The sequence below is a fragment of the Halichoerus grypus genome, chromosome 6 (assembly GCF_964656455.1).
Source record: "Halichoerus grypus chromosome 6, mHalGry1.hap1.1, whole genome shotgun sequence".
Classification (NCBI taxonomy): domain Eukaryota; kingdom Metazoa; phylum Chordata; class Mammalia; order Carnivora; family Phocidae; genus Halichoerus; species Halichoerus grypus.
The window spans coordinates 163,757,249-163,772,356 of NC_135717.1; the positions used below are offsets into that span (position 1 = coordinate 163,757,249).

At 35.9% G+C, this 15,108-nt stretch overlaps 1 protein-coding gene across 4 annotated transcripts in view; it reads right to left on the bottom strand.

The window, feature by feature from the left end:
• The window catches only part of CRY1 (cryptochrome circadian regulator 1), a 102,782-nt gene that overhangs the window by 14,939 nt on the left and 72,735 nt on the right, over nucleotides 1-15,108 (bottom strand). For all 4 annotated transcript variants that reach the window (XM_036083145.2, XM_036083146.2, XM_078076516.1 and 1 more), the window contains exons 3-10: nucleotides 13,877-14,019; nucleotides 8,297-8,481; nucleotides 7,834-7,922; nucleotides 7,111-7,251; nucleotides 6,716-7,027; nucleotides 5,366-5,517; nucleotides 4,928-5,130; nucleotides 4,728-4,823 (exon numbers count right to left, since the gene is read on the bottom strand). In XM_036083145.2, coding sequence (XP_035939038.1) covers nucleotides 4,728-4,823; nucleotides 4,928-5,130; nucleotides 5,366-5,517; nucleotides 6,716-7,027; nucleotides 7,111-7,251; nucleotides 7,834-7,922; nucleotides 8,297-8,481; nucleotides 13,877-14,019 — 1,321 coding nt within the window. The remainder of the gene's footprint in view (nucleotides 1-4,727; nucleotides 4,824-4,927; nucleotides 5,131-5,365; nucleotides 5,518-6,715; nucleotides 7,028-7,110; nucleotides 7,252-7,833; nucleotides 7,923-8,296; nucleotides 8,482-13,876; nucleotides 14,020-15,108) is intronic.

The window sequence follows — 15,108 nt, forward strand, 5'->3', positions numbered from 1 at the left end:
AGCAGGGAGTCTGCTTGGGATTCCTTCCATCTCCCTCTGTCCCTCCCCCTGATCACATACACACTCTCTCTAAAATAAATACATTAAAAAGAAAGAAAGAAAGGAAACTTCAACAAATACATTTTTGATTATCGTATTTAGTCATACCTTATACATTTGTTGAGTGCTCCTTTATGCTAGAGATTATACTAGGTACTAGGGACACAGATATTACTAAGACATGAAGTCTTGTATTCAAGGGGCTCACAGTCCAAGTAGAAGGTGACAGATACATAAAATCACTAAGTACAAATAAATGTTATTATAATGGCTCTGGGATGGAAGTTGTTACAGCATACAGTGAGGACACTGAGGAAGGAAAAGTCAATTTTACTGGAAGATTCAGAGGTAGGCTAAATCACAGACTAGTCACCTCATTTTCTCAACTTCATCAATTTTATTCCTCTTCCAGTTCTAAGATAAATGAGAATAATCTCATAAAAAAAATACTGAGTGAAAGCAGCCAGATACAAAAAAGAGAATACAAACTACAGGATTCTATAAAGTTCAAAAATGGGCAAAAAATTATAGTATTAGAAATCAGGAGAATGATTACTTTTAAAGATGAGAGGGTAAATTAATAAGCTCAATAAATACATTCAGAATTTCCTTAAGATAGCAGTTTATTTCTTTAGAGAGTTAAATGATAAGCAGGCACTTAGAATCTTCCTGTGGCCCTAAATTCATGAATATCTCAACTGCCTGTAACTTCCCCATAAGAATGCAGTAAATTGGGGCACCTGGGTGGCTCAGTCATCAAGCATCTGCCTTTGGCTCAGGTCATGATCCCAGGGTCCTGGGATCGAGCCCCACATAGGGCTCCCTGCTCAGTGGGGAGCCTGCTTCTCCCTCCCCCTGCTTGTGCATGCTCTCTCTCTCTCAAATACAGATTTTATTTATTTGAAAGAGAGAGACAGAGATAGTGACAGAGATAGCGAGAAGACAGCATGAGCGGGGAGGAGAGGGAGAGCAGGAAGCCCGATGGGGTTCGATCCCAGGACCCTGGAACCATGACCTGAGCCAAAGGCAGATGCTTAACTGACAGAGCCACCCAGGTGTCCCAAATAAATAAAATGTTTTAAAAAAATTCTAACTCTAAGCTACTGTGGGGGGAAAATGCATAGAAAAGATATTCAAAGGAAATACACAAAAATTTAATAGTAACTATCTCTACTGGATGGAATTGTGGGTGATTTTTATTTTTCTTCTTTCCTATTTTTCTGAATTTCCTAAATTGTATATAGTGAATATGTTTTTTTTTAAAGCAGTTTTGAGGTATAATTTACATAACATAAAATTCACCTGTTTTAAGTATACAGTTCAATAAATTTTAGTAAATTTACAGAGTTGTGTAATCATTTGCACAATCCAGTTTTAGAATATTTTCATGCCCATTGCATTCATTCTCATTCCTACCCCTAAACCTAAGGTAACCATTAACTTACTTTAAAAAAATGCCTTTTCTAGATAGTTCATATAAATGGAATTGTGCAGTATGTGGTCTTTTATGTCTGGATTCTTTAACCTCACATAGTATTTTTGAGGTCTATCCATGTTGTAGCATGTACCAGCATTTTATTCCTTCTTATGGATTAATATTCCATTGAATGGATGTGCCACATTTTGACTATTATAAATAAACCTATCATAAACATTCTTATGATTCTTAAGTCTTTGTGTAGATATATATTTTCATTTCTTTTGGATAGATACTTAGGAATGGAATTTCTGGGTTATATGTTAAATTTATGTTTAGCTTTTAAGAAACTGCCAACCTGTTTCCCAAAGTAGCTGTACCATTTTACAGACCACCTCTCAACAACATATGAGAGTTCCAGTCTCTTCACATCCTCCATAACACTTGTTATCGTCTGTCATTTTTTAGGTACTTGAGTGGGTACAGGGTAACAAACTCACCCCAGTTTGGGATTTTTCAAGTGTTAGCACTGCAAGTCTCATGTCTCAGGAAACCCCTCAATCCTAGGTACTCAGTGATAGTTGGTTACCCTCAGTGGGAAGTCTCTTAGTGGTTTTGATTTGCATTTCCCTAAGGACTAATAATGCTGAACGGGTATTTTTAAAAGAAAAAAAATAAATAAATACAAACATATTACTATCGTAAATAGATTGTGATTTTATTATAAGAACAAAAATACTTCAAGTCATCTGTGTACAAGTTATAAAGAATCTTGCCCTTTGATATGCCTTCTGAGACACTGTAAAATAAAAGTCTATAAACAGGGTAAGTAGAGGGCATAAAGGGATATGCTTCAGAAATATCCAAGTCCTTTCAAATGGAACAGAAACTAGAGGGAAGAGAAATGCTTAATAGCATAGTCCAAATCCTCAGGATCTTTCCATAATCACTCCCATTTCCAGGTCCACAATGCTTTCTCCTTCATCTGCCTACCCAAATGCTACCCATCCCACCATCTTCCAAGAAAACTTCTGTAGTTCTTTCAGCTCTCAATGACTGTTTCTTTTCTTATTGCATGTGGAAGCAGCATCTTACAATTTATAGTTTTTTTCATTTGTGTTTCTCTTCCCCCCATTTACACTTGAAAGCCTCACAGCACCTAACTACACAGTGTGTTACAGGCAACTATTTACATGATTAGAGCACTTCAAGATTTATTAATCCTATTATATCATAAAATATCATGTGTATTTGTAAAGCAAAATTATTCCAATTTAACTTGCTACCATGGTTAGTTTTTGCAGATAACTCCAAATAATGAATACAGATTTGAGTGGACCAAGAAGCAGTATGCACCATTACTATCCATTAGTTGGGTATCTGGAACCTGTTGCTTCCTACCCTTCTGTTACCTGCCTGTTATTTATGTGCTTCACAGAACTTCTATCCCTCAAATTCATGTATGGACAGAGGAAGCAGGCTGTGAACTGAACAAGAGATCTGACAAAACTATTGAACTGATACCCTGATGAAGTTCAAAATGTAGCTCTGAGAAGAACATTTCAGAAGTATACTGCCATCACTGACCTACTACTAGACCGCTAAGTGAGACACGTTCCAGTAAAAAAATGCTTTATCTTATAAACACTATATATGGCATTACATTTGCAGGGGAGGCCCAATAAGAACTTTTGAACTAGTCAGACCTGGATCTGAATCTTAGCTCAACTACTTACTAACTGTGGGATCTTGATTAAGTCACCTAACCTTTCTTGGCCAATTTCCACCACTACCTCCCCAGATTATTGTGAGAATGTGGCAAAAATCCCCTTGTACTGGGCATAAAGTAGATAGTCAAAATGTGAGTGCTTTGTTCCTTTCTCCTTAATCGTTGGAGTAAAAAAATATAAGCTCTCAAAAGGATACAGAGTATTTCTGAATAAGAAAGGTTCAATTTTTTTTTTTTTTTTTTTAAGATTTTATTTATTTATTTGACAGAGAGAGACACAGCGAGAGAGGGAACACAAGCGGGGGAGTGGGAGAGGGAGAAGCAGGCTTCCCGCGGAGCAGGGAGCCCGATGCGGGGCTCGATCCCAGGACCCTGGGATCATGACCTGAGCTGAAGGCAGACCTTAACGACTGAGCCACCCAGGCACCCCAGAAAGGTTCAATTTTTTAAAGGTTTTGTTCTTAATATCAATTTTAAACATGTGACTTTTTGGAAGAAAAATAAGCATTCCTCAAATGTTGCCTTGTTTTTAATCAAACTAATTAGCCTCATGCTATTTTGGTTAGAACCTTTGCAAACGTATACAATGATTCAAATTTCCAGTACTGGCTTCTTGACATTATTAATATCATACATTAAGAATATATGTGGCAACTAAGTATATATCATATGGAAAATCACTACAAACAAGACTGGAAGGAAAAATTCATGTGCAAAAAGACAAAAGGCCCTATGTATGTGTATGATAAATCTTTTGGCCATATTCACAGGACCACTGACCTTAACTAATTACCTTACACCTGATATGTACCTAAAGAAAGTAAAAAATAATGAACCTTCAGAAAATGGGATATTTGAGTTTCATTTTACCCTTAAAATTGCCCTTCTCAATATCATGCAGCCATCAAAAAAAATGAAATCTTGCCATTTGCAACGACATGGATGGAACTAGAGGGTATTATGCTAAGCGAAATAAGTCAATCAGAGAAAGACAAGTATCATATGATCTCAATGATAAGAGGAATTTGAGAAACAAGACAGAGGATCAGAGGGGAAGGAAGGGAAAAATGAAACAAGATGAAACCAGAGAGGGAGACAAACCATAAGAGACTCTTAACCTCAGGAAACAAACTGAGGGTTGCTGGGGTGGAGGGGGTTGGGAGGGATGGGATGGCTGGGTGATGGACATCGGGGAGGGTATGTACTATGATGAGCGCTGTGAATTGTGTACGACTGATGAATCACAGACCTGTACCCCTGAAACAAATAATACATTATATGTTAATTAAAAAAAATTGCCCTCTTCATTCAGTTTGCAAGATCTTTACTTTGAGCTAAATTCTACTACATGTAATGATGCTTTCCATCTCCAAAATGTCACTAATGGAATGACGGGTGTGTGTGTGTGTGTGTGTGTGTGTGTGTGTGTGTGTGTGTGTGTACATGTATGCCAAAAAAACATTATAGTGAGATTTAATAAAAAATATATTTGATTATTAATCTCTTTATGTGGCTAAGTACATAAATTTCCTTTTCACTTACTTCCACTGCTGCTACAACCTGGAATATTTTCTCCAGGAGAATACCCCATGAGGCCTCCATTCCCATTAGGATTAGAAGGCACTGATGCAAGAAGACCTAAAGGGAAAAAATTTCCTATTAAATTATGATCAAGATCAAATTCAAGGATAGGTACATAAACACCTGCCAAAGAAACAAACCAAAGGTAATTAATGACATACCTAGTCCTCTATATCGTGAAAGCTGCTGATAGATCTGCTTCATCCTCTCAATATTCAAACGGCTTGCCTCAGCATGATTCACCATTGGTTTAGGATAATTAACTCCTATCAAACATTTGGCTACCTTTTGGATACCTTCTGGTGCATTCCAGGGATCATAGATATATTTTGCAGGGAAACCTCTTAGTACAGGCAAATAACGCCTTTTGGGAGAAGGAAGAAAAATTATTAATAAAATGAACTACAAGCAAATTATAACAAACTAATTATTAGCTATGAATGACCAAAATCAAGTCAATACCATTTAATGATTTGTTTACCTATCTCCTCATCTCTGCTGCCCATCATGAGTGGGGAAAACCTTAAGTGTTGCTTAAACATGAAAAGCTCTTCCTGGATTAGTTATTCCAAACTGAATAATAACCACCCTTGATTTACCTGATATAGTCTCCATTGGGATCTGTTCTCCTACCAAAACCAACAGGGCAATAGCAGTGAAAAAACTGTTGGAAAAAGGAACTACAAGACAGCCACATCCAACTTCCAGCATTTATGCTCCAATCTGCATCAAGCAATAATTCTTCAAATACCTTCAGAAGTAACAGTAACCAATTAGTTTGTACACATATAATTCTCAAAGCAAGCATTTTCCAGGTCTCTGTAGATCAAAAGTCAAGGCAAAGAAAATCTAGCACAGAACTGTAAAATTAAACATTCCAAAGTTAGCCTCCTTGTCAATGTTCTGTTCTGTAATGAGTTATTTCAGGGAAAGAAAAAGATCAGTAATATAAGTGAATTTACCCTTCTAGTCTTTGCTGTGTTATTGGGGGGAGGGTAAAATAATGACTCAAGTCACTGATTCAATTAAAAAAGGGAAGAAAAAAAGCAGTAAACACTTTCAAGAAAGGAAAGATGCTACCAAATAAATCACTAACAAAAACTGAGAAGCCTGGTATACTGGCTTACATATAGGGAACACCCAAATATAAATGACTTTTAAAAATGCACTCGTGAAAAAATCCAAAAAAACAAAACAAAAAATACACTAGTGAAAAAGCACAAAAAAAAAAAAAAAAAGAAAAAAAGCACTAGCATTATAGAGTTTAAATTTGGAATTCCTTGACCAAAAGGGAAACAGATTTAAAATGCCTTTTTATAAATTCATTAAGTGTTTACTATACATCCACCTCATGTACAACTTTGTACAAGGAAATACAGGAGATGCAAAAAAAAGGGGGGGGGATCAGAAATGGTCCTTGGATAGGGGAAATATATGATATAGGCAGGAAGGTAAAACAAGTCCTATTATATATAACCACAAGATGATGTCACAAAATGTTGTATGCTTCACTTTACATAATCATTAAAAAGTTATGATGTTGTAGTGAGGCAAAATGATATATATTTTAAATTTTATAATATAAATTCGCTATTTCTAAGAATTCTTGGGCAAATCCTTTTTTGTAACAGAAATGATCATCTATAAATATGTTAATCCAATGAGTCCAGAGTGTTAAACCTTATAGTTCCCTTGATGGCTAGGCTGGTTCATGGTTCAGTCTCTGAAATGACTTGAGGTTATAATCAAACCAGTTTTCACCATTTTTCCTGTCTGATTACACCACTCTGCTCTCCAAGAGTGTGCCTGTATTAGGGAATTAAATTCTTTACCTGCTGAAAAAAATTAGACTATAAATGAATCTAAGTAAGAGACAACTTCTAGGAATTGTTTTAATAAGGTATAGGCTCAAAATAAGACTCTGCTACATTAGTTAGAAAAATACTCACCTTCATTCCTTCTTCCCAACTAATCCACAGGTCACCCCGGGTCAGGAAGCAAGCCACTGCATGTCTGGCTAAATGGTGAATCCAACCCTCCTGACGAAGCTGTGTCATGATGGCATCAATCCATGGAAAGCCTGTCCGGCCTTCTGCCCATTTTGCTAAAGCCTCAGGATTCTTATCCCAAGGAATCTGAACACAGATGGGATTTCCTTCCATTTTATCAAAGCGTGGATTATTTGTTGCTGCTGTATAGAAAAATTCACGCCATAACAGTTGCCCATAAAGGGAAAGGGGAGGGGAACTGTTCTTCTTTACCTAAGGTTAAAAAGCAAAGAAGTATTACCAGCAATTTTTTAAAGAAGTTATTTTGAAAAATTAGCTTCAGTTTTAGGTAATACCTTTTTGTAGAGATCTGTTAGTTTGAAGTAAAATAGTCGACATGACAAACAACCAAATCGGAGATAAGGACTGAGTCCAGTAGGGCTAGCAAGCAGGGAATTTGCATTCATTCGAGGTCTTTCAAAGTTGGCTACCCAAGCCTGAAAACACACAGAGAGAATTATGCTGGCTAATTGTCTTTTCCATTTTAAAAGAGTATTTAAAACTGACATTTTTTTTTTTTTTTAAAGTTACATAGTTCTTGGCGAATAAAATTTTATTATCCCAGTCACAAACACGTTTTAATAAACACAACAGAATAAAAGTGAGCATTCTTTTGTTTCAGCCATCCTCGTGTAGCACATACTCATGTGAAATAAATTATCTTCAAATTCCTAACACCAAGCTGAGAGCACTTTCAACCTGTCTCCTTGACATTGAGGTAAAGGTGAAATAGAAGAACTTTATCTTAGCTTCAAAGTTATGGTCATCAGATACCAGCTTACACAGAAAGAAGAGAAGAGACAGTATTGGTAGTAGCTAAAGAAGAAATAGTCAGCAGAGGAGGAAAAAAGTATTTAAATGAGGAGATGGTTGTTAATTTTCAAACAATTAGGTCTATGCTATTTTAACTATTTCTCTCAATTCTTCTTTTCAACAGACTATTTTTTGTTTTTAAAAAAGAGTGAAATTATTTTTTAAATGCCAGTTTGGAAATACAAGCATGACCTGTATTATCATACTTTTCTTTCCAAATGCCTTTCCAAACGTGTAAGTGCTTCAGTTTCTCCGCCTGGCCATACTGCAGAGGGCAAGCCATCTGTATCAAAACCTAAAAAAAAAAAGAAAAGAAAAAAACAGAAAAAAGAGAAAGAGATTCTTCTGTAACTAAAATAATTTTTATTGAACCACAATAATTGGGAAAAAATACTTCACAGAAAAATTATGACAGTAGCATAAAAATTAACTGAGGGCCCTGGATAGGTCTTCACATATAAGGATATAATATGGTCTCTATTCTTTAGGACAAACATCTTAAGGTGATTAACAGATCACATTTATAGCACACATATGTACAGATTTATCACTTCTTAAAGAGTTTCTTTTAGATTTTTTCTCCTTTCTTTCCCTCTTAATTTTACATGTCAAATTAGAAGTGAGATTTTCTGAGTGATTTATTAACTCTTAAGCTTCATTTACACCTACCTAATTCTTCTAATGAAGGGACTCCATATTTCTCATCATGGTCATCAGAAAGAGGAGTTGTGCACTTTTCTATCACTTCGGAAGTAATTGTCTCTACTGGTATCTCTAGTGGTTCCATTTTGCTGATGAGAGTCTGGAATCTCTTATAAGTAAGAGGTGGTTGTCCACCATTGAGTTCTATGATCCTATTGTAGTGCAAAGTTAGTAAAGTGCAAAAAAAAAGTTAGTAAAATGCAGTTAGTATTAAGAAATGACAATATATTTTGATTGATAACTTCTGAAAATGCTTAAAATCAGAAAACAAAAATTAATTACTTAAGACTTCCAGGAGGATATAAGCTTCTCTTATGACCAAGAAACTTATTAAAATAGCTAATGAATCTAAAAATTATTCTCTTCATTTTCTAGACATCTGCTATGTGTCAAAAATATACAGCACACAAATAACAAAACCTTTAAGACAAAGGGTATAATTTAGTATCTATGAGTGAAAAAAACAAGTGGTTAAATCAGCCTAAAAGTAATAACATAAAAATAATATATATGAAAGGTAAAAACATATTACAACACAATTCAAAGAATCTCTTAATCATCAGTAAAAACCAAACCAGACCAATATTATATTGAGGAGCAATAAAGCAAGTCTTATTAATTAGGATTCTATATACTATAGTGATAATCACTTGCTACTTTCTGTTGTGCTCATCATGCCTTTGTTAAATATGTCAGCATATGTATCTTATGGATATACTTTAAATTTCCCTCCTCCTTTTTAATGTACTGTTCGAATCAGTTTGCTAGTATTTTGTGAAGATTTTTGCATCTATATTCATGAGAGATATTGACCTATAGTTCTCTTTTTTTATGGTGTCTTTATCTGGTTTGGTATCAGGCTGATACTGGCCTCATAGAATGAATTTGGAAGTGAAATTAAGAAAACAATCTCATTTACAATTGCACCAAAAAAAAAAAAATATCTAGGAATAAACTTAATCAAAGAGGAGAAAGACTTGTACTCCAAAAACTATAAAACCTGACAAAAGAAATTCAAGATGACACAAAGAAATGGAAAGACACTCCATGCTCATGGGCTGAAAGAACAAATACTGATGGGACGCCTGGCTGGCTCAGTCAAAACAGCGTGCAATTCTTGATGCTGGGGGGAGTTCCACGTTGGGTGTAGAGATTACATAAACAAACAAAAAAATTAACACAAAAGATATTGTTAAAATGTCTACACTACTCAAAGCAATATACACATTTCATGCAACCCCTATCAAAATATCAGTAGCATTTTTCACAGAGCGAGAACAAACAATTCTAAAGTTTGTATGGAACCACAAAAGACCTCAAATAGCCAAAGCAATCTTAAAAAAGAAAAACAAAACTGGAGGTATCACAATTCCAAATTTCAAGTTATATTACAACGTAGTAATAATTAAAACAGTATGGTACTGGCAATAAAAAGAGACACAAAGATCAGTGGAATAGAAGAGAAAACCCAGAAATAAACCCACAATTATATATGGTCAGTCAATCATCAACAAAGGAAGAATGAATATACAATGGGAAAAAGTCTCTTCAATAAATGGTGTTAAGGGTGTGGGGCGGAGGCGGCGGAGAGGCCTGGCAGCAGGGAGTGGTGGGGCCGGCGGCGGGCGCTGGGGGAGCCGAGCTGAGCTGAGCCGGAGTGGGCGGCGCAGGGCGGCGGGGCGAGCAGCCACCATGTCGGTGTTCTGGAAACTGTTCGGGGCAGGACGGGGCAAGGCCGGCAAGGGCGGCCCGACCCCTCAGGATGCCGTCCAGCGGCTGTGGGACACGGAGGAGATGCTAAGTAAGAAGGAGGAATTCCTGGAGACTAAGATCGAGCAGGAGCTGACTGCCGCCAAGAAGCACGGCACCAAAAACAAACGCGAACTAGAACAAATATAGAATTATTTGGAACCACAAAAGGCTTGAATAACCAGAGCAATCTTGAGAAAGAACAATGCCAGAGGCATCACACTTCCTGATTTCAAACTATACTATAAAGCTGTAGTGATGAAAACAGTGTGGTATTGGCATAAAAACAGACACATAGATCAATGGAATAGAATAGAGAGCCCAGAAATAAACCCACAAATTGACCATATATGGTCAACTAAAAAATAATAATAATAAATGGTGTTAAGAAAACTGGACAGCTACATGCAAAAGAATGTAACTGGACCATTTTCTTGCACCATACACAAAAATAAACTCAAAACCGATTAAAGACCTAAATGTGAGACCTGAAACTGTAACAATCCTTGAAGAGAGCTCAGGCAGTAATTACTCTGACATCGGCTGTAGCAACATTTTTCTAGATATGTCTCTTCAGGCAAGGGAAATAAAAGCAAAAATAAGCTACTGGGATTACATCAAAATAAAATGCTTCTGCAAAGGAAACAATCAACAAAACTAAAAGTCAACCTACTGAATGGGAGAATATATTTGCAAATGACATATCTGATAAAGGGTTGGTATCCAAAATCTATAAAGAACTTATAAAACTCGGGCGCCTGGGTGGCTCAGTCATTAAGCATCTGCCTTCGGCTCAGGTCATGATCCCAGGGTCCTGGGATCAAGCCCTGCATCGGGCTCCCTGCTCCTCGGGAAGCCTGCTTCTCCCTTTCCCACGCCCCCTGCTTGTGTTCCTTCTCTCGCTGTGTCTCTGTCAAATAAATAAATAAAATCTTAAAAAAAAAAAAAACTTATAAAACTCAACACCCAAAAAACAAATAATCCAATTAAAAATGGGCATAACACATGAACATTTTTCCAAAGAAGACACCCAGATGGCCAACAGACACATGAAGAGATGCTCAGTATCACTAATCATCAGGGAAATGTAAATCAAAACTACAATGATGTATCACCCCACACCTGTCAGAATGGATAAAATTAAAAACACAAGAAACAACAAGTGTTGGTGAGGATGTGGAGAAAAGGGAATCTTCTTGCACTCTTGGTGGGAATGCAAACTGGTGCAGTCACTGTGTAAAACGGTATGGAGGTTCCCCAAAAAGTTAGAAATAGAATTACCCTAAGATCCAGTAATTTTACTATTGGGTATTTACCCCCAAAATACAAAAACACTAATTCAAAGGGATACATGCACCCCTACATTTATAGCAGCATTATTTACAACAGCCAAACTATGGAAGCAGTCCAAGTGTCCATCGATAGATGAATGGATAACGATGTGATATGTATGTATGTATGTGTATATATACACATTATATATATAAAAGGGAATATTATTCAGCCATAAAAAAGAATGAAATCTTGCCATTTGCAACAACATGGACAGAGATAGAGAGTATGATGCTAAGTGGAATATATCAGTCAGAGAAAGACAAATACCAAATGATTTCATCATATGTGGAACGTAAGAAACAAAATAAACAGGTGGGGGGGGAGGGGGGAAGAAACAAATCAAGAAACAGACTCTTAACTACAGACAACAAACTGATGATTACCAGAGGGGAGGTGAAGCGGGATATGGGGTAAATAGGTGATGGGGATTAAAGAGTACACTTTTACCATGATGAAAAAAATAAAATTAAAAAAACAGTATATTTTTCATTATTCCACATACAGTTATATATAAATTGTATGTATAGAAAGTAAACACCACAAAAACTATCCTCTCTGCTTTTAGTAATTTTGTTTCAGTGTAATACTTTGAGTCTATACAAAGGGTCATAATGAAACTTGTGGACTGTAGCGATACTGCAGTGATACTAGTGAAGACACTGCTAATTATAGAACTTAAGCAAAATAAAGACCTGAGAAAAATGTTTTCTGTATATTTTTATATGATGAATTATATATGGTAAATATTCACATTCAATCCACTAACCAATCCAATTATATGCATAACACTAAATCTCCCACTTAGATGCATGCAACTGCTCTTATCCTATTTTGCCTCTGATGGGGTTTGGGACAGGTCACCCCAAAATATGTCACTTTGGCATATTGATTACTTTGAATTAAAATTACTTAAGAAACAGTATAAGAAGGACACTCTGACCCTGCTCTGTCTCCCTGAAAGCAAGAAATAAATCCTCTATGTGAAGGGTACTTTCCCAGAACCTGGAGAGTAAAAGGTATCCTTATCATCAGAGACAGGTTAATTCAGGCCTGAGAAGGCTGTATAAACTTCATACATTTGCTACCCTAAACCCAAACTTACTTATCTTGGCATTTCTTCACTAACTTACTTTTTTTTTTTTTTCTAAAAGGTGTAAAAGCTGCCTGCTTTGCTCACTTCTTTCAGTCTTATATCCTGGACATATGAATTAAATTTATTTTTCTCCTGTTAATCTGTCTTAAGTCAATTTAATTATTAGACCAGCCAGGAAGTTAGAAGGGAAAAAGGGAAAGTCCTACCCCCCACCCCCACCCCAAATATACTTCCTTTTTGCTATCAGCTTCCTAAAGTTAAGAAAACTGGTAAACTAGAAAGCAAGTTTATTTTTAAGAGATATAGGACTTCTGACTTAATAGCAAATAAGACCCCTGCCTGAAATCAAACCACAGTTTTTCCATACATTTGGAAACGTAGAATAAAATTAACTAGTTTGTCATGTAATTTATAGAATTAGCTTTATTAACTAGATAAAATGAGTACATAACTAAAAGCAAGATAATTTAAAAGGTGCATAAATTACGAGATTTTAAGTTCAGCACTTGTGAAGACAACAGTATGCCAAAAGTTATTAAGTTAATGAATCTGTGAACCTTCAAAACTCAAAGCATATAATAATTCCTAAATTTAAACTTGACCACAGAATCTTTTTTAGACAAAGCATCACCAAGAAATGGTATTTCAAGAAATACACTTTGAGAAATAAGATATTATGCCACTGTTCAGAGGACTACAGCTATAGAAAGTAGTATTACATACAGTTGGCAACTGGACTTAAAATCCAGATCGACAAGATAAACACACATGAAATAAAAAAACTTCATACAATCATACTAAATATATCACAGCATTTCATGGTTTTGTGTCATATAAATATGAAATTAATATTGCTAAGAGCCCAGAAAGGTAAGACCACAGGCTGAGTTAGAATAGTCAAGGTAAATTTTGTGATACTCTTAACAGTTTGAAACTGAAATTCTAAGTATTTTTATCTTATGCACTCACTACATCTGTAATTTTGGCATCTGTCACTGAGTAAGTTAAAAAATCAGAGCAGTTAAATAAAATGCTAAGGGTTTGACATATTCATTTAATTCTCCCATAATTCTATTATGTATATGTTGTTACTTCCATTTTAAAAAACTCCCACAGGTTAAAACTTACTTGTCCATGTACTTTTTTTTTTTTTTTTTTAACGCCCAGCGTAGAGCCTAATGTGGGGTTTAGGCTCATGACCCTGAGATCAAGACCTGAGCTGAGATCAAGAGTCAGACAATTAACCAACAGAGCCATCCAGGCGCCCCTTGTCCATGTACTTAATACCACTGAACTGTATACTTAAAAACGGTTGAGATAACAAATATTATGTGTATTTTACCATAAAAAATAAAAGAAAAAAAACTTACTTGTCCAGGTCATATAATGTATGTGAAATTCGTACAATTACTTCTACTCCAGCTTCAGTAGCCAGTTTCTTAATAGCTGCATCTCGTTCCTTTCCAAAAGGCTCAGAATCATACTCAATTGAAAGTTTAGTAATGTTCCATTCCTAAAGTAAGAAAAAGGAACAAAAATGTACACAAATTTAAATAATTATTTTTCCATTATAACAATACATTCTGGGAAAAAGTGAAAAGCTCAAACTCTACACATGAAACGATTATACATAAATCAAACTTTGAAAATGCAGGAAGAAACCACACAATTTATAAATTCAGAATTATGTAACTAAGAAATGTACACTCACTAGATTTCAGGCATTATACTAGGCAGTAGACAATCTAGTAATACGCTTAAAACCAGCTTCCTACACTAAATTCGTTTGTATAGCACTTTACTTTTCAAATAATTTACACTTGTATTATCTCATTCGCTCCTCAAAATAACCCCCAGTTTGGCACTTTGGTTGATATCTCCATTTGGCAGATAAGGTTATTTTAAAAATTTAGGGACTTGGGCGCCTGGGTGGCTCAGTCGGTTAAGCGTCTGCCTTCGGCTCGAGTCATGATCGCAGGGTTCTGGGATCGAGTTCTGCATCAGGCTCCCTGCTCAGGGGGGGAGTCTGCTTCTCCCTCTCCCTCTGCTGCTGACTCTCTCTCTCTGTCAAATAAATAAATAAAATCTTTTAAAAAATATTAGGGACTTGCCCAAGTTCACAAAGAACAAGAATACCTGGAGGGTATTTATGTCTGCTGAATTTATGTCTGCTGATTCTAAGAATTGGTCTTTCACAAAACTTTTTTTTTTAAGATTTTATTTATTTATTTGAGAGAGAGAGAGAGAGCATGAGTGGGGGGAGGAGCAGAGGGAGAAGCAAACTCCCCACTGAGCAGGGAACCCAATGCAATGCGTGGCTCGATCCCAGGACCCTGGGATCATGACCTGAGCCGAAGGCAGATGCTTAACCAACTGAGCCACCCAGGCGCCCTTTCACAAATCTTTGATAGTTAATATGGTATATGTTGCTTTGCGGAGGTACTCTGTTTTATAATTTTTTATTTCTGATTACCAAAAAATGTTAACTGTGGAGATACAGAGATAGTAATAATGTCAGATATTTATTGAGTATCAGGTGCTATATTGATAACTTCTGTACACATCTCCTTATAGTGATTTTCTTTTTTTTTTTTTTAAAGAT